Below are 20,760 nucleotides of genomic sequence, written 5' to 3'. Positions count from 1 at the left end.
GCAGAAAGGTGCACAAGCACAGAGGAAATATGCCACGGCACGACAGACAGTTTACGGAGATCTGAACGAGCAAGTATGGGAGTGGTTTTGTGTTGCAAGGAGTAAAAACATACCAGTAAGTGGCAAGTTGATTCAGGAAAAGGCAATAATTGAGATACATGTTCAGACCAAACAGCTGAGTAAAACATGTCAACAAAGTATAATGGAGTTTTAAAAAAACAAGTGAATAAGTGTATAGAATAAGATATATACATCATATCTGTTTATTTTTTGTACATATTAATGTGATGCTGAAATATAAATTTTATTCTCGTTGTTTGATAGATGTATATCTTTATTATATAAAGATATTTTGAGAGGAATGCATGCAATATTTAACAAGATTTATGAATAAAGGATATGATACCTGTACAGTGAGTATGGGTATTATTTTTCAACAATGCTATACTGACCCTGAAAACCAGTCCATTTTCACACACCTCTTATGAGAGACCACCTGTCTTGAGAGACCGCTTTTGGTTGGCAGAAGGGGCAGTCTCATAACAGGTTTTACTGTGTGTGTGTATATATATATATATATATATATATATATATATTGTGCTAACTGCTTCGAAGTATTGGGCAAAACTGGCTCAATTAGATTTCTGGAATTCTTTTTTATTTTTTTTACCATGGTGGAAAGAGTGCTAGAGTCAGTGATGAGAAACAGGGACAGTCAGCTGACTGGAAACAAACATTTATTTGTGGTCTAAATGATGAAACAATGAAAATGAAACTTATTGACGTTCAAGTAGGTCTATATATAAATCCAGATGCATGATTTGGATGAAATCCAATAATCCTTGGCAATGCTGCAAACAAAAACAAGGTTATGAGGACATTCCAATTAGGGTCCAGAACTCTTTTAAATGATAAAGTGGAATCCTTAAAATTAAACTCTTTTAGGGTCTCATCATTAAAACAAAGCTGCATGCCAAATAAAGCTGAAATCCTTGGTTGTGCTGACTAATTAAATCTAAATTTGATATCAATTATTGGTCTCATTATATAAAAAAAAGTTGGTTTTTAATCCTTTTTCAACAAGTACTGATTCGTAGAAGCATGATTGAGATTGCAAGAATGGGCCTGTACAGTGCAACATACAATCCTACACTGCACATGATTATTTTACAAGACACAACAGGAGCTTGGCTTCAAAAAAGCATATTTCTCCATTAAAAAACTCTTAGTTACTTGTCATTCCATGTTCTATTATTGAATGACATGAAAGAAAAAGGCATATATCAATTTTGTTTATCTACAGTAAATTCAGACGGACATATATCTTTGTTTATCTACAGTAGAATCAGACAGGCATATATTTTTATCTACAGTAGAATCAGACATATTTTCTTTGTTTATCTATAGTAGAATCAAACGTTTTCTTTATCTACGGTAGAATCAGACAGACATATATCTTTGTTTATCTAAAGTAGAATCAGACAGACATATCTTTATCTACAATAGAATCAGACAGACATATATCTTTGTTTATCTAAAGTAGAATCAGACAGACATTTCTTTATCCAAAGTAGAATCAGACAGACATTTCTTTATCTACAGTAGAATCAGACAGACATATATCTTTGCTTATCTACAGTAGAATCAAACACATTTTCTTTGTTTATCTACAGTAGAATCAGACTTATATCTTTGTTTATCTACAGTAGAATCAGACAGACATATATCTTCATTTATCTACAGTAGAATTAGACAGACATATTTTCTTTGTTTAACTACTGTAGAATCAGACAGACATATTTTCTTTGTTTATCTATAGTAGATTCAGACAGACATATATTTTCTCTTTGTTTATCTACAGTAGAATCAGACATACAGCTCTGTTTAACTACAGCTCTGTTTATCTACAGCAGAATCAGACAGACATATAAATTTGTTTATTGTGCTTTTGACAATTGGTAAACTTTTACAACACACAAAATCAAAACTGACACATCATCTGTGTACAAGACAGGAACAAAGTCTAGCATCATGTCAGAATGGAATGAATCCCCTGTTCTCTTTGGCAGAGAGTGTTCACTATTATCGTTACTTGTGTCAGTTCAATCTCATGTAGCTGGTATTAAGAAAAATGTAGTTCTAAATTAAATATAAAAGAAAAATGTTCATGGTAGTAAAACGCATTTTTAAAGATATTTTTTAAAACTTTTGTACTGATCACTTGTTTTAAAATTTACATCAATCAGTTAATGAATGATTCTAATAATCTTGCAAACCCTAATCCTTCGAAAAGTACTGAAGCAGAAATTAAAGCCTGAAGAACAGATAATCAGAGGTCACAACCCTTGTATATAAAATCTCAGAACATAAATAAACTAATGCAAGGTCTTTAAAATATGAAGGATCATGCTAAATCTGGTTGAAGTTCAAGAATCCTAAGTTAAGTTATGGTGCAGATTGCAGAATTCAAATTTAGTTGGATGGAGTAACTCCAGTAAAGGATGTTGTGGAAAGATAGAAATAGGAACTAATTTACTGTATAATGAACTAATTTACTGTATAATAAATACTGTAAAAAGAAAAGTACTAATTTTGGTCAAAATCTACAAAAAAAAGTTCCTCATATAGAGTACATACCAGGGCAAATTTAGCCATTTGATATGAAAGGCCTGTCTGATGAAAGCTTGCAAATGTGGTATCAAATGTCTATACCATGGCTTGAATAATGTCTGTTAGACAGAAATTTCACTTAATTTTAGGATGGTAGCACCTCGTAACAATTTAAACTTATAAGATTCAAGCAATCTGAATGTAATGTTTTTATATGTGACATTGGCAAGCATGCACAGTCAACCTTCTTGAGTTTCTATCAACAAGATCTAGTACTGCAGAGAAGGGATCTGAAAATGTAGGTGGCCCAAATGAGTATCTAACTCAGTTAAAGACTACAACCTCCTCAACGACAATGGCTTATAGTTTTCATAGATCTGCCAGAATATTTTCTTGGATTGGAATACATCCATCATTTCTCATTATCTGTGTACTGATGCCATATGACCATCAGTTGTGCTGACTTCACATTTATCCGCCATATGGGACTCCATCCCTATTCCCCTCAAAGGATGCTCATGCATTTCCTCCTTCTATTACCTATTTTTCTAACATTAATGTTATCAGGGAATGTATTCAGAACAGAAGTAGACTGGCAGCAAACCATCTTCCTCCAAGAATATTTGCTTATTCACATTACTATGAAGTCATCCAAAACCTTCTCTCAAATGCAGTCAGTATATGCATAGCCACCTAGTGGTGGAAAGGGGATGTATTTTGTTAGTCTTTCCTTTGTATTATACATGGAGGGCTGGATTCAAGATGTTGTGGAATTTATTTCCTCATGTTATTGTGCTGGGTTAGTACTCTGAGAAATATAACCAACTAAAACAAATTACTTTCATTATGGCCCTGGGTTTCATTGTCAAAAATAAGCTCTTGTTGGTAGAAAATATTTTCATTTTGAAACCTATGTCTTCTAGAGACCCTTCTTCACAAGGGTGTCTTCAGTTAATTTTTCATTGGCTGAGAGAATAACACATTTAAAGGTTAGTGTTAGGACTGGTCTGCCTGGTGTCAGGAGAATGTGACTGAGTGGGACATCATGCTACATGTCTATGGCATGATGCCTCAGTGCTAGACATCACTATAAACTGCCACACCGCAGACATTGTAGCAATATGACTGAAAAATTGTTAAAGCTACGTTAAAAATCCAAATCACATACACACTCAACATCAATAACCGAAGATAAAAGAATTTCTTAAACTTATGGCTTAACAAGGTCAAGGTAATTACTTCCAGACTGGTATTTATGCAAAAACGATCTTTGACTAGCATTATTCAAGTACTGGTATACTGCCTACTAGCCTAGCATTTGAGCAGAACTGCTCTCTAAATGACATATTCATGCTGTGGCATAGAGGACTGATACAACATTCCTATCTGAGACCTTTAATATCAAAATGGTAGGGCCTATATCAACGGTGCAACAGGTGACCTTTTCAGTTCCCTCAGCAAAACATTAATCAAGCATGAAAAGTAGGTCATATTGGCCTCATTTTTATATGGCTGAGTTCCTTTTATTGTGGTGCCACTTGAGATTTTCATGAGTGGAGAGCCGAACATGGAACTTGGTCAAACTTGCATAGCATTTTTAAGGATGAGTTACTTTTGAGATCATCTGTATCTACATACCAACTTCTATGAATGTTGGTGCAATAGGGTCCAAGATTTTGGAGGTGTAGTGAAAGAACAGCTGAAAATACATGAGTCACTCAAGAGTGAAAACTGAACCAGATGTACCTCGTTTTGATATGGTCTGAGTCACTTTCATGTATGCACATGATAATTTTCATAAGTGTAGGTGAAATAGGGTCCATGATATTGGCAGTGTAAGGAAAGAATGACTTAAAATACAAAAATCATTTAAGTGTGCATATTAGGACATAGTGACCTACCTTTGGTATGGTGACATTACTTTCATTAAAATGTATCTACATGCAAATTTTCATCAGTAGATGAAACAGGGTCCAAGATACCAAAAGTGTAATGAATAAACAGCTGAAAATAAAAGAGTCAGCCATGCATGCATATTAGGACAGAGTAACCTAGTTTTGGTATGGCTCATTTCCTCTTCCTGAGATGCATCCACATACTAAATTTTGTAATTGTTGTTGTTATAGGGTCTATGATATTCAGGAGATTATGAAACACTGAGAGGGTAAAAAGCAAATAATGACTGAATGAGCATATACAAAAGTAGGCAAAATGCAACATACCTTCCCAACGTCATTGGCAAGTGGATAATAATAATGGAGTCAACTCTTAGAATGCTAATCAAATTTGGTCCATTTTACATGGACACAATAAATAGTCTTGATAGAAAATAAAAAGCATACAAAGTTTAATGAGGATTATTCCATTTAAACATACACTGTACCCAGGGAAGGCAGTTTTTTAAAAATATATGCAGGGTACTTTGATTTCACAGAGTTCATATTAAATTGATATGAAAATTCTAAATTGCATCTATGGGTGAGTACCCCACATTAAAGGTGCCTTCCCTGGGTCCCACGTATGTTTTACTCAAACAGCCCTGAAGATCTCTTCAAGGGTTTAGCAGATATTAAGTAAACAAGTGTGACAAACTGAGGAACAAGATGTATTTCCCCTCACCCAACTCTGTTCGCAGGAATATATATAAGGATGTTCTTGTACAGAAAAAAAAATGGATATTTCATGCCAATCAGACTCTGCTAAACAATGACATACATGCCAACCCCTGGCGAGGAAAAAGTGTAATCCAAGTGGACAAAAGAGTAATCTGAACAGAAAAATAGTAATGCACATATAACATGATAAAAATTCAATAAGCATATGTACAAAATGATTTATTTATCCCTCTGGACTTTTAACATCAATTACTGCTTCAAGTTTTTGTATATAACACTTTGAGCTTTAAAAAGCAACAGACTCTCATACTGCATTTCAAAACACTTTGTACCAGCTGAGACTATAAATGTTTTGCACACCAGTAGAGCACTTAAGTGCTGGGTTACTGAGCCTGAATCTGAATTCAGTTTTATTTTTGTTAACAATACTGATGACTCTCTAACAGTCAGCATTAGAATGGTAAAGAACCAATATTCCTGTCATAACCTGACAAAGAAGAGGAAATTTAGATGTTCCAGTTATTGGGTCTTTTAGCTGGGAAATAAGATGAAAAAAATCAACTCTGCATACTCTGCATAAAGTACATTGACAGGTAGAGTGCCAACTTGATATTTCAGAGTTCTACTTCTAATTTATCAGCAGCCTTTCCTGCAGCATGGTGCATCATATGAAAGAGACAAAATGATATGTACAATGATGGAGACATTTTCAAAATATAGAATGCAACTCCTTTATGAATTCTAGTTATCACTGATACAGTTCTGCCAACTTATTTTTATTCCAAACATTATCAAGCAAATAAAAAAATGTTTTCTCCAGTGGAATCGACTGTTAACTCTAATAATGAAAGAAGAGCACTCTGACTTTGCCCTTTCCATTGTCAAAGTCGCTTACACAGACTTGGTACAACGTTTTGTCATAATCACTACTCCTGTCTGTTGCAATACTAAACGGCCCAATTTTCATGGCTTCTGCAATTGTAAGTAAAGTATCTTCTGCTAAACACCTAACAATATTAGATGATTTTGTTCTTGCAACTGCATATTTTCTGCAATTTTGGAATCAGGAAACATCCGTTTGAACAAAGGACCAATGTAGTCTTCTACCACTAGGGGTAGTCCATGTTCTATTAAGAACTCAGTAGATAACACCTCTGCATTTATAAAATTTGTGTCCACAATTAAGTTCTGCTATAAAAACAGAAGTTACCTTAGTACTGGGGTTAGTAAAACAAGCTAATTCAAGGTTTCTTTGATTTACCACCATGACCAATATTAAAATCCTTTCCACACAGCTTGCAAGGGACATGAAGCTGCCCTAGAATGGGACAATGTATAGTGCAATTCATGTATTCATCTCTGAATTGGTTTGTTATCTTTTCCTAATCCATCTGTAAAATTATTTGAAAAATATTTTTGCTTTAACACACACATCGACTAGAATAAATCTGACAACTTTTAGCACCAAATACCAACAGACTGGTTCTGAACCAGATATGAATTAGAACAAAGAATATGAGAGCAACGATTAAAAATTAGAAAACCAGTCTCTTCTCTCCTAACTAAGCCATACAGCTGCTATAGAAACTGAGGTTAAAAGTTGAAAGTAGAAACCAGCATGTTTCTTGGAAATATGGCAGCTGCTATAAATAAAACATAATACTGTTAGGAGAGTGCATGCAAGTCTACGGACAAGTGTACTCTTGTCATAGTTATACAGAACCTGTCTTTTCTAGAATATGGTCTGTGGGATTAATAGGATGTTAATAAAAATGAGAAAACAAATCATTAATTTCTTCTGAGGGGGGATATACCAAAAATGCATAATCCAAATACATTTATGCACAAGGCGTAATTTAGTGAAAAAAGGATAATGATTACGCCAAAAGCGTAACGGTTGGCATGTATACAATGATGCAGAACAATGACAACCGATCATAGCCGAGGTCGTGTCAACATCTAGCTGCAAACTAAATGAATGTACTGTGCAGAAATGAGTGTGACAGATAGGCAGACATACCCTATTTAATGTCCCCTCCCAGTCGTCTATGAAAAGCTGGGGACAAAATTAAAACTGATTCTATCACACATTCTAAATACTTAGATAATTACACATACCAAAGGCACCACCAATCTCAGCCCCACTTGTTGGAATATTCACATTGACAATGCCGCAATCAGATCCTTTGGGGCTAGTTAAAAAGAAAAAAGAAAAGATAACACATTAATTCTAGACACGGTATCAATACATCAAAGTGTAACAAATGAAACCATACATCAGTACTGCAATTACATCTACTAGCTGTGCAGTTATTAACTTTTTCACCTATTACAGGCCATAAACCTATGAATCCAGCAAAGAAAATTATAACCAGACAAAAACATTTATATTCTGAATTTATTATTTTCATGGAAAAATATTTTTATAGATTGTGCAGTTGTTACAAACCATGATGTTAAGCACCCACTGAACATTATCCTCCAATAGCCCCTTCCCCACACCACAATGTAAAGATCCAATCATTACTATAACCCCTATGGCCTATCAAGAGTTATTCAAAATATCTGAGAGATGGGGTGATACTCTTTTCAACAATCCTATTGAACAGTGGTCCCCCTCATGAACAGTCCCCTGACCAGTGACCACCCACTCTTTAAGGCCAGAATCCCTTGGCATCAACGAATTCGTGTTCAAAAGTAACCCTCAAGAAAGGCCACTCCTCTAACGCAACCAGCGGACAACATATTGGTGCAAAAATGTAAAATGTACCCCTCACAAGTAGCCACATTTTATTTTAAAATGTGTCCAGAACCAATATTTAATTAGGTAAGGTATGTAAACCGATTATCTCTCCCAATGTCTGTTTTGACTATTACGACTAGACGTATTTGTCAAGATCATAATATGGTCAGATAAGCTATAGATTTTGTGGATTAACACACATACACACACACACACACACACACACACACACACACACACACACAGAATCAACCTTGAACAAAACAGGGTACCAGATAAAGAACGAAAAATCATGTGATAGTACATGTATTGCTTCCTTTAGAATAAGCCATCTCGTATACGAAATTTTCATCTGCAAAATTAAATTACAGTACTGTACAATTAGCAACATAGGAATAAATCATCACAAAACTTTAACATGTCATCATGTAAATGAAGAAATAATACTTTAGAAGGAAAATTAAAGTTTTTCGACTTGAAGACACTGGAGAGAGTACACTTGCAGAAATATTTTGGTGGGAGACTCACATAAACAAGATCGTAAAAGATAAGGAGAATATTCTGTAGCAATGGGAGAATGGAGTAAATGGAAAGAGAATTATTTTAAATACGAAACACAGTATGTACCAAAATTTAAATAACATTTTTTAATGGTTTTGTAATGTGCATGTCAACAATACCCCACTCACGTTTCATGCCCAAGAATAAGAACTATTAATTTATGTTACCTTGAAATAACTTTGATTTGAAGACAAGAAGATTTTAATAATGACTGCTACTTTAAATGCAGATCTAAACAGCTTTAAGTTATAAGTAGTTTTCCTACTATATACACACACATATACATCTCACAAATATAGTCCCCCTCTGGAAAGGCCACCTGTCTTATAAGTCCACTTTCATGGTGCAGAAGGGATGATCGAAGAGGGGGACCACTGTGTATCAAATTTTATTTTGCAAGGCAACCTTTGGTTGGAATACAACATTACTGCAACTATTGCAAGTATTGCCCTACCACAACTTGTATAACCAAACCAAGTATCATACAACAGTGGCCTAACTTAGGAAGTTTGGGCTCTTACAGAATTTAATATATGTCAGGATCAGAAAGTATTTTGTCAAAGATTCAACCATCCACTGAATTCTAAAGAATACTGATTCAATGATAAACACCAAGAACTGGTTCAATTACTATACAATTTAAATTCAATTTTTTGAACATTTTTATATACCATACTCGAAGAGCTTGCTCACCTGTCTGATGTCTATCTAAGTACACATGGCCAAGAACCTGGGTAAGTACACTATTTATGTTGAGATCTCTTCCATGTTTTAACTGCTTATGTTACAAAACAACTGTTTCAAAGCTTATCAGGTTTCTGTATCCAGTTATATCTTATCACACATCAGTACCATTTATCTAATACTGTCATGATGCTATCAAATTCTGTTCAGCAGTATTCTGTGATGATGCAAGGCAAAAGTTTTCCTATTTCTAGTATGGTAGCTGTATCTGATAGCAAAACAACATCATTTTTATCAATCTAAAAGATGTGCATGCTGGGACACTTGCGTTCAAATCTGGCAGAATTCTGTTGGGTGGTTATTTAGAAGTATTTAAAGGTTTTTGTCTTTTTAGTAACAGCAGTCATATTTGATAGCATATTGGAATAGTTTGCAAAAACTTTAAAGCCCTTCATGCCAGAAAAATGTCTGGAAAATTTGGTCAAATTCTGTTAAGTGTTTTTTTTAAAGTCATTTAAAATATTTTCCACGTCTATTAATAGTGGCCACACACGATGATGAATTGAAATAAATTGTGTGAATCTGAAAGCCCTTACTACCAGAATACTTTCTATTCAATTTGATCCAATTCTGCTTAACAGTTTTTGCAAAGAAGCAGAGGTGCTAACCCCTAGGCATGCTTATTAGGACATTTAAAGGTCTGTATATTTTCAGTAATTGTGGCTATATCTGATGGTAGATTGGCATCTCAATGAGAAAAAGAAGAAAATCTGCAACTTCAACCGAGTTGACAAACTAGTTGTCATGGAAAGATGTTCCAGTGAGTGAATCAGAATTCCAGCTAGAAATCTGTCCTAATATTTGCTGTTGTTGTTGTTGTTGTGGGATTTAACGTCATTTTTCAGCACACAATAGGCTATACATGGCGGCCAGTATTATTGGTGGAGGAAGAACCCGGGAAGACCCGAAAAGAACCACCGACCCACGAGAAGCTACTGGCAAGCTTTCTCACATACCCACGTTGGCTGAATCCGAGACCCTAATATTTGCACAAACTCAGATTGTGATGAAGTTTGGATCCCATGGGATAAAAGCAAACAAGGTATCTTGGTGAGGTCTCCAGTTTGCAAGAAGAACTGTAGAGTCCACATATGAAGCCTTCCTAAGGACCCCAAGTCTGCTGGTGCAGAAGACTGAGTTAGAAGCAGGCTGACAATTGGGTCCTCTGTCCTGTCTAGCTATGAGAAAATTTTTGAGGTTCTGTCAAAAGGAACTTGAACTTTACCCTGACAAGTGAGAAAATTCATCCCCACAGAAATGAATTCTAAGAGGGATCAGATTTCTCAACAGACAGATCTATCAGAAGGGCATATCCAACGATGTTGTGCATCAACCAGTCATCAAAATACTGGAGGACAGGAAACCTAAGGATCTTAAATGTGTTGCTATTATGCCCATCACCTTGTGTGTGTGACTTGGATTTTTAATGTAGCTTCAACAAATTTTCAGTCATATCACTATGATGTCTGCAGTGTGACACTGTATAGTGATATCTAGCACTGAGGTATCATGCCAAAGACATGTAGCATGATGTCCCACCCAGTCACATGATCCTGACACCAGGCCGACCAGTCCTAGCACTAACTTTTTAATGCTGAGCGCCAAGCGAGGCACCTGCTAGTACCATTTTTATAAGTCTTTGGCATGACTTGGCCGGGGTTCAAAGGATAAGCCTGAAAACTGAAGATCTCCTGTCCCAGATAAAACTGCATAAAATTTCTTTGGAATGGAAAGATGGGGATTGACTATAGACATCATGAAGATCTATTTATACTTCACAGTCATTCGTTCTGGTGGCATTCCTGACTGAGTAGATGTCTCCATCCTGGCATGTTCTTCCAGAAGAAATTTGTTCAGTGGGAAAGGATCAATAACAAGTCAAAACTTTATTCCTTGTTTTGAAGATTGGGGAATAAATTCCTGGATTTTGGCTGTTTCTCACCCTCTACATGGCACCTCTTCCCAAAGATATGCCAGTTGGAACTGATGGAATCAGGGGAATCTTGCATGAGGACTGGACTGTTGAGATGAAGTCGTGGCAGTGGGTGTGACTTCATTGGGATAAGTGCCTCAATCCTTAGGTAAGAGGGAGGGTTCTGTGCACTTCTGCCCATTACCCTCTGGCTACCTCATCATGAGAAAAACAGTTCCGTCCTTTCCCCTGCTCAAAATGTTTAAGAGGGAGAGCAGTGGATCTTCCAGGATGGGGATATTTCTTGATTGCTTTAGCTGGGCCTGGTACAATGGGCAAAGAATGGTGTTACCGATCCTTAAGTCTAGAGAGGCCACTGTTGGGACTAGCCCTCCAAATAACATCTCTGCATCAAGTAAAGCAGCTTGCAAAACACTTTCACTCTGATGAGGTAAAATCTCTGAGGCCTCCAAAGTGGCATCTCTGTGGAAGTAAAGAAGATATGCAGAGAGCACCATGGACATCAAAAGCATTTGTCTTGATGTCTCAACTGCCACCCAGTGCTGGTGACTGGTCACCATGCAATGAAGACCTTACTGGAGAGTTTCTCATTGGGACCTCAACTCTAATGAACAAGATTCCCTGGATTTCAACAGAGGCCGAATTGAGTAAGAAGAAGAGCAGCTTTCCTTGTATTTGGAAGGCGGTGCTGCTACTGGGTGCTGGCAATTTCCCTCCATCAGAAAATGCAGAAGATCTTTTCACTGTTGGAGCTTACAACTTCTTTCCATGTTCTTGCATCAGCAGCCAAATTCCATAGCCTAGAAAGAGTCATGGAACCCTCCATTATGAAAGCTGGCAAGTTGCCTAAATAGGAAGTCTGCAGACCCTCCTGGGAATAGAGGGCTTTTTCCAGTGATGACTATCAAGAAAGAGGATCCCTTCTTCCAGACCCAATAGGGACTATGACTTAAAGGCAAGTTTCATCGTCAGATCAAATGAAACAAAACAGGGCAACTGTTCATGCATTTACACGTAGTACATGCTAAGGTGGGGGGTGTCCCAAGAAGCCTTTCTATGACTATATTTACCCACTCCATGAGGTACTGAATGCTCAAAGGAAATGCAAGAAGTGAACAATGAAACAGAACAAGAATTGGGTAGGTAATACTTAGCCTATTACAAGTTACAAATAAAGGAATAAAAAACAAAGAAACATCACTCACTAGTGAGATGCTCAAATCCTTCAAATTATACAAAGTGTGACATAGATACATGAAAATTATGCAAGGACTGCAGAGAAAATAACATACAGCACAAAAAAGGATATGAATGACAGAAGAAATGCCAAAAGACAACTTAGATGAAAATGACACCTAAACAACATGCAAGACTTGTATCAAGTCCAAGAAAAGATGGACGATATTCCAATCCAATTATTGGAAGTTGACTAAGGCATCAGACTGGGATAATGTTGTTATTATTGTAATATACTTCCAGTTATTAATACAAAATGGAACAATCTCCCTGGACTGCAGACTAGTAACAGGAAAGATGTAGCAATGTAATTTCAAGCAATGAAGTCCTTCAAAAGTTACTGAATGGAAATGAAATTTGTTACTGATGTTGAGTGTGTATGTGATTTGGATTTTTAACGTAGCTTTAAACAAAATTCAGTCATATCGCTACAATGTCTGCAGTGTGGCAGTTTATAGTGATGTCTAGCAGTGAGGCATCATGCTGTAGATTTGTAGCATGATGTCCCACCCAGTCACATTATCCTGACACCAGGCCGACCAGCCCTAACACTAACCTTTAAATGCTGAATGCTTAGCGAGGCTGCTGTAAGTACCATTTTTATAAGTCTTTGGAATGATTCAGCAGCGGTTTGAACTGACGTTCACAATCATCATGCGACATGTGAGGGGATGAATGGACATTGGTAACACTACCATATATATTCGCATATAAGTTGGCCTTTTCTACTAAAAAATTATTAAATTAGAGTATGGGTCATCTTATAAGCAAGATATAACAAAAAAATTTAGATTCTGACCTTATAATCACTGTGTATCTTGGGACACTTAAGTTATGGGACACCCATAATTATTTCAAAAAGTAATTTTTGTATGAATTATAAATGTTGGGAAACAAAATTATAGCAGTTGTTTCATGTATTATCATGTCTTGGGACACCTTCAACATTTTTTTTCCTTCTAACTGATCGATGTAATAAATATACGTTAAAGATGTAATAATAGTAATACTATCAGAACTCAGTTTTAGTTTGTGTTGATGTTAGCGGCCATAACCATTTACACAGGTATAGTAATCATGTTAATATTATAGAGTACGAGATAATTAAACATCAAAGTACTTAACCACAAGACGAAATTCGTTCTTCCCCAAGCCAGTTTCAGGGTTTAAATGCATAAGCCTTAAGGTAACTGGCTCGGATTGCTGTCGGAAAATAAAGGAAATATTTGCCAATTACGAATGGAGGAGACACCAAAATAACCAGCTTGCCAATGTATGTATTTTTAGGTTCAAACTTTTAAACTCACTAATCTACATTTATTTTTTTTTTTCATTTTTTTTTAATTCCCGTCCTAAGACAGGCAATTAACTTAGTGTTTTGAAAGAGTTGCTAATTAGATAAATACAACCTTAATCCTTTAGCATGTAAAAGCAGCACTGCTTTGTTTTCCCCAGTGAACAATCCGCTGCACTATTGTTATTTTTCTCTGTAAAGTCTATAACTAGTGTGCCATGAATTTGATACTTGTTCAATGACATGCTGAGTTCCTTAGATCATACCATGCATCTGCCACCTGTACAGTTTCGGCAATCCTTTAAATTTAAATGTGATTTCAAACACTGTATGATCAAAGTGTCTCTTACAGACTCCAAGCTATACTTCTACATAAATAATGGTCCAAGTTTATGAATAGACAGTGTTCTGTCAATTACAGTGTACTTTGTTACTTAAGTATCATGCATCATGCATCACAAATTGATCAAATTAGGTACTTTCACCAATATGGGGGAAAAGAAAAAGTAATGTGGATGATGGAGCAAGTTAAAGGTTATACTTGTTGCAGAGAAAAACAACCCTAGTACTGCAGAATATGAATTTGGTGTGCCAGAGAAACAAATGTGTGACTGGCACAAGAAAAAGTCTAGTTGATCATGCCAGACATCTTAAGAATATTCGAATAATGGAAACCCCTTATGCAAATTGGAAGTTTGGTTTGAACAAGTTGTTTCTAGAGCAGTGTGTTTCAGGCGCATGACCGGATGACAGTGGAGGTATTCAGACCTTTATTTGGTAACTCCAACAATGAAGATGAATTCTTGGGCTTTGAACCAGATGATATCAGACAGTGATATTTATAGGATATTGTGAATCACAAAAATGTGGACTTGACTTTGTTATAAATACTTTTGGAATTTATATGTTACATGATATTGTGATTCACATTATTCTCAGTTACCATGTTTAAACCATTTTATGACAAATAATTCAGTGTGTGGATATAATATATCCATGGATTAAAATGTAAAGCATTATGGATTTCATTACTTGAAGATGGACAAAATATAAGTTGTCAATTTATTTGTACATATTCAACTCAATACAAATGCATTTATTCTACATTGGTTTTGTATTTATTTGTCCTATCTGTCTGTCTATCCATCTATCCAGTTTGACTTGTTTATTTTCCCCCCAAGTGCAACACCCAGTGCAGCTGGATTTGACTTGCAAAAATCATCTCAACTTATAGGAGGATCATTCCCTTTATGCAGCTCGAAAATGTGTGTGGGGAATTCACATATAAGCAAGTATATACAGTATAGGCCACCTCTATAGTTATGGTGGGAAATAAAGACAAGTCCCTTGAAGGAACTGGTGCTTAACTCGCTGAAAAGAATTTCTAGGAATTCCAAGATGAGACCATTTCTTCTTTGTAACTGCTAAGTCTTGAAACCAAAAAATGTGAATATGATTATCAATTCCAGATGAATAGCAATAGCAAGATTTTCAAAACAGCTGCCATGGTGACCATTCTGGATGTCAGATAAGCACCATTTTTATTTAATTCCAACCAAACATCATAAAAAGTCTTTTTAAGAAAAACCAACATTGATATGGCCATCTATCTTGGAGGAATTGCAACAACAAGATTCTGGAAATGACCACAATGGTGGACATATTGGTATTCATATTAGTACCATTTTAATTCAGAACTAGATATCTTAAGAAGTCTTCTAATGAAAACCCCATGTCAATTTTACATTCCACTGCGGTGTAGCAATAACAATTTTTTTTTCAAGACAGCCACTGTAGTGGTGTAATATTCAAGGTTAGATCAAAACCATTTTCATTTTTAGACCCAGTAGATATCATAAGCCATCTGGTGAAAAATCCATGATTATATGACTTCCCATTCAGGGATAACATTTTCAAGATGGCCACTGTGGTGGCCAAAATTGATGTCAGATCAGCACCATTTTTTTATTTAGCACCAAGTAGACATAAGTCTTTTAGTGAAAACCGTATAGTGATGTGACCATCCATTCAGGAGCAGCAATAATGAAATTTTCAATTTGGCCCTTGCGGCAGCCATTTTGGATGCCTGAGCAGCACCGTTTTCATTTCAGACCAACTAAACCCTGAGATGACTGTGTGTATAGTTTCATGGTAATCCTCTATGTAGTTTAGAAGTAGCAATAACAAACTTGAGCTAACGGATGGATGGATAACAGACAACTGATGTCAGATGACAGATGATAGATGATGTACAATGGACAACAGGCCAGTTCCTCTGTCCAAGACCTGCAGAGCTAAAAACTCCTGCACTTACCCAATCCATCTGAAGATGTTACCGAGATCATTGGTAAATAAACTGCTGGACAGACCTTGCTTAACTTCATTATTCCAGGCCATCGCTTCATCTATGTTCTGAAAGACAGACACCAGCAAGCTTTCTTGAAACACCCAAGTATTTACAATACATTACAACTTCAAAAAATCAATTTCCTATGGAACCAAATGCTTGGTTCATGTTTTGGTAGTTTTTATCTTTTTATAAAGGCTGGAGACATGACAACCAAGCCAATCATTTGAGTGATGCCATGAAATTGCCCAAATGATGTTTGTGCATTCATAAAATTTTACCATATTTAGTTGCCAATGTGTTTACGGGAAGAGTGTCCACACACACAAAGATACCACTTTATACTTGTTTGAAAAACAAACCATAAATAAAAAAATAGAAGAGAATACATGGCTAAAATGCAGCTAAAACCTTGATTTTTAGAAAAGAAACTCTGATCCAATGTATTAAATTGTATCCACACAGCCTATCCATGGCCTGCAAGGATTTTCTTTATTCCTCCCCACTGACGTAAAATTCAGCTTTCTACATGATGTTTCTTGAGAAGTTAGTATAATCAAACTGTGCTTACTGACTTATTAAACATAATAATCATAATCAAAGATGTGTTGTGTTTCCTAGATCAATACAATATACACAATCAAAGGTTTGACTTGATTGCTAGATCAATAGGCATAATTAAAGCTGTGATGTGCTTACTAGATCAACAGGCATAATTAAAGCTGTAATGTGCTTACTATATCAATACAATAGGCATAATCAAAGCCGTGATGTGCTTACTAGATCAATAGGCATAATTAAAGCAGTGATATGCTTACTATATCAATACAATAAGCATAATCAAAGCCGTGATGTGCTTACTAGATCAATAGGTATAATTAAAGCAGTGATATGCTTACTAAATCAATACAATAAGCATAATCAAAGCAGTGATGTGTTTACTAGATTAATAGGCATACTAAAAAGCTGTGATGTGCTTACTATATCAATACAATAGGCATAATTGAAGCCGTGATGTACTTACTAGATCAAAAGGAATAATCAAGGCTGTAATGTGCTTACTAGATCAATACAATATGCATAATCAAAGCTGACTTGATTACTAGATGAATAGGCATAATCAATGATGTGATGTGCTTACTATATCAATACAATAGGCATAATCAAAGCCATGATGTGCTTACTAGATCAATAGGCATACTGAAAAGCTGCGACTTGATTACTAGATCAACAGGCATAATTAAATCTGTGATGTGCTTACTATATCAATGCAATAGGCATAATCAAAGACATGATGTGCTTACTAGATCAATAAGCATACTGAAAAGCTGTGACTTGATTACTAGATCAACAGGCATAATTAAATCTGTGATGTACTCACTATATCAATACAATAGGCATAATCAAAGACATGATGTGCTTACTAGATCAATAGGCATACTGAAAAGCAGTGACTTGATTACTATATCAACAGGCATAATCAAAGCCATGATGTGCTTACTATATCAAAACAATAGGTATAAACAAAGCCAGTCTGTGCTTACTCACTAAACTGATACAACAGGCATCAGCAACTTAGAAAAGAAGAAAGATAACAATAATCTGTATATAGATGTATTGAGGTATCCATGCTCAAAAGTGTCCATCAGAATAAAGATAATGACAACTCATTTCCTGGTCAGGCAACCAAGTTAACAATTAACAGTGATGCAATTCAGGCTATAGACCTATTTATAAAACATTTTATTACATCCTAGAGGCTCAAACTACGTAATAAGACAAAAGCAAAAAAAAACTAACAAGCATTCAATAATCCAAAATATATATTTCCCTAAAATATTAAGTCAAACAAAGTGAAAGAATTAATAATAACTTACAGTATGGTATGTATTATCAATTTCATAGTAATCCAGAAACTCTCCAAAAGTATTTCAAATGAAAGGTTCTAATGTGCTTATGTGCTAGCACCATAGAAGAAACACTGTCCTAATCCAAAAGATTTTTACTTGTTCGAGGTAAATCCAATGAAAGCTGAAAATCACAAATGTACTTGAATATTTCACAGTAATCCAATGAAATTAATAAATATCCAAGTCTTTGAACAATTTCAAAATATTCGAGTAAGGTACTGTCTTTTTAGAATGTTTCAGCTTTGCAATTTCAAAGTTCACAGTATAAATAAATCGCAATTCCTCTCATAACACTCACAAACAATGCATATCTAATTCCTTGATATAATCACTCTATAAATAGCAGATAAACAACTCCAAATCACTAGAATATAATTCCAGGTATATTTTAATTATTTTAATGCAAAATACCTTTGCAGTCGACATCTAACTTTTTTTATAATTGAACCAATCACTAGCCAAGGGCAGTCTGACCTTTCTACAGTACAAATGTACTCCCTAGATCACATGATGTTTTCCTGACCTGCATTCAACACTCATGGCCTATTTAGACCAAAATACAATGTTGACATGAACTTGGCAATTCAACCTTGATTTATGAATGGAAATAGTACAAACATGTACTCTACTTATAGTACAGGCCAATCATAGAATTAAAGAATTAAAAGATGTAATATATATAAATTTAAACCTACCTACCTACCTATCTATCTACCTACCTAATCTCTGTAAAATTTTCCCAATCCCTAGTTTAGCCAGGTATCACATATGATTCATGACATGCATTATTAGTGTGGGATATTGATCTGGAAAGGTGTCTTGTCTTAAGCATGCATGTGATATCCAAGAATTTCAAGATAAGAAGCACAGAGTGTGATCAACTGGTATTTCATACAAGAGATGAACACATATTCTCATGAATATGTAGGATTTACTCTCCGTCAGGATCATCATCATCATCATCATCATCAATCCCTTAATCCAAGATGTCATTTGGGCACCACAGTTGACTTTACAACCAATTCTTTCCAAATTTCCCTGTTCTCTACTGCCCTTTGGGAATCTCCAAATCTCATGCCTGTCCACTCCTTAATGTTGTTTTCCCACCTCTCTTTCTGTCTGCCTCTTTTTCTGCGCCCTCACACTGTGCCTCGCAAAATTATTTTTGCCAGTCGAGATGATCTTGAGACATGACCGTACCACTTCAGCTTTTTTACAGTGGTCACGAGGTCTTCAAAGGATCTGATGGCTCATTGGATCCTGTTGTGGACTTCTTCGCTGGTTACATGGTCAATGTATGAGATGCCCAAGATCTTGCAGTAGCATCTCATTTCGAAAGTTTGAATCCTTCTTTGTAGATCTGATGAGAGCGTCCATGTTTCACAAGCATACAGAAAGATGGATATGACAATCGAGCGCATCAGCCTTATTTTGGAACCAAAAGCAATATTGGTATCTTTCCATATTGGTCTCAGCCTTGTTATTGCTTCTGTTGTCTGGGTAATCCTGCAAAGTAGTTCTGATTTGGAGCCCTCATCTGTGATAATTGATCCAAGTACTTGAATCTTGTTACTCTTTCCAGCTTCTGTCCACTGACCTTTAGTTCTGCACTGATGTCATTGGTGTTCTTTGTCATCAGTTTTTTTTTTTTTTTTTCGCTAATCTCCATAGCATATGATGTGGAGGTCAACAAAGTCAGCCAGTTCTTTTTCATCTCCTGCTAAACCATCAATATCATCTGTGAAGCGACGGTTGGTGATTGTTCTTCTTCAATGCTGATAGTGCCCTTGTGGTCATGCAAGGCATCCTCCATGATCCTTTTCAGGAAAATGTTTAAGAGTGTAGGTGACAGTATACATCCCTGTCTGACTCCAACTGTTGTTCGAAACCAACATCCTCTGCTGTCATTGATGAGGACAGCACTGGTGGCTTTGTCATAGAGGTGTTCAACAACCTGCACCAGGTCTGAGCTGATGTTGTAGTTCCTCATAGTTGCCCATAAGGCCGCATACCACACCCTATCAGAGGCCTTTTGGAAATCTATAAAGATGTGGAATAGATTCTGCTGATGCTGAAGGTATTTCTCGCAAAGGAGTCTGAGACTGAAGGTTTGTTCTGTGGTGATCCTTCCTGCTTGGAAGCCTGCCTGCTCTTCACAGCTAGTCACAGCTGTGTTGAATGTGGTTGTTAAGGACTCAAGGTCAGTGTCTTAGCTGTCCAGGGTTATCAAAGGTGCAAATTTACCACCAGTCATTGCTTGGAAGGCTTCTGCAAGTTTGGTTCTTTCAATTATTCAAGGTCAAATCATATTCTTCATTGGTTAGGCTTTTTGATAATTTTCAGGTGAAGGAAAAACATTGTCATTAATAAATCATGGTCACTTCCAATACATGCTCCTGTCAGGATGCAAAACATAGAATCTCACGAATATGTTTATAATAGGATTTACTCTGTGATGCAATAAAAAAAAACATTCTCATGAAAATGTTTATGTCGGATTTACTCTGTCATGATCCAAAACACATATTCTTCTGAATATGTTTCTGTAGGATTTACTTTGTGTCATGATCCAAAACACACATTCTCATAAATATGTTTATGAAGGATTTACTCTGTGCCATGATCCAAAACATATATTCTTAGGATTTACTTTGTGTCATGATCCAAAACACATTTTCTTATGAATATGTTTATGTAGGGTTTACTTTGTGTCAGAGACAGTAATATGAATCCTCCTATATTTGGAAGAATCTTTTTCATACATGAA

The 20,760-nt window shown here is 35.9% G+C and overlaps 1 protein-coding gene across 1 annotated transcript in view; it reads right to left on the bottom strand.

The window, feature by feature from the left end:
• Positions 1-20,760, bottom strand: part of LOC149801545 (alpha-aminoadipic semialdehyde dehydrogenase-like) — a 144,645-nt gene that overhangs the window by 7,901 nt on the left and 115,984 nt on the right. Inside the window, exons 16-17 of the mRNA XM_089955745.1 lie at positions 16,051-16,148; positions 7,344-7,417 (exon numbers count right to left, since the gene is read on the bottom strand). Coding sequence (XP_089811871.1) covers positions 7,344-7,417; positions 16,051-16,148 — 172 coding nt within the window. The remainder of the gene's footprint in view (positions 1-7,343; positions 7,418-16,050; positions 16,149-20,760) is intronic.

This window comes from Sinohyriopsis cumingii, chromosome 4 (genome assembly GCF_028554795.1).
Source record: "Sinohyriopsis cumingii isolate HCF-2022 chromosome 4, ASM2855479v2, whole genome shotgun sequence".
NCBI lineage: Eukaryota > Metazoa > Mollusca > Bivalvia > Unionida > Unionidae > Sinohyriopsis > Sinohyriopsis cumingii.
Note: the sequence above shows the minus strand (reverse complement) of the source record. Positions and strands in the feature narration are given on the sequence as shown.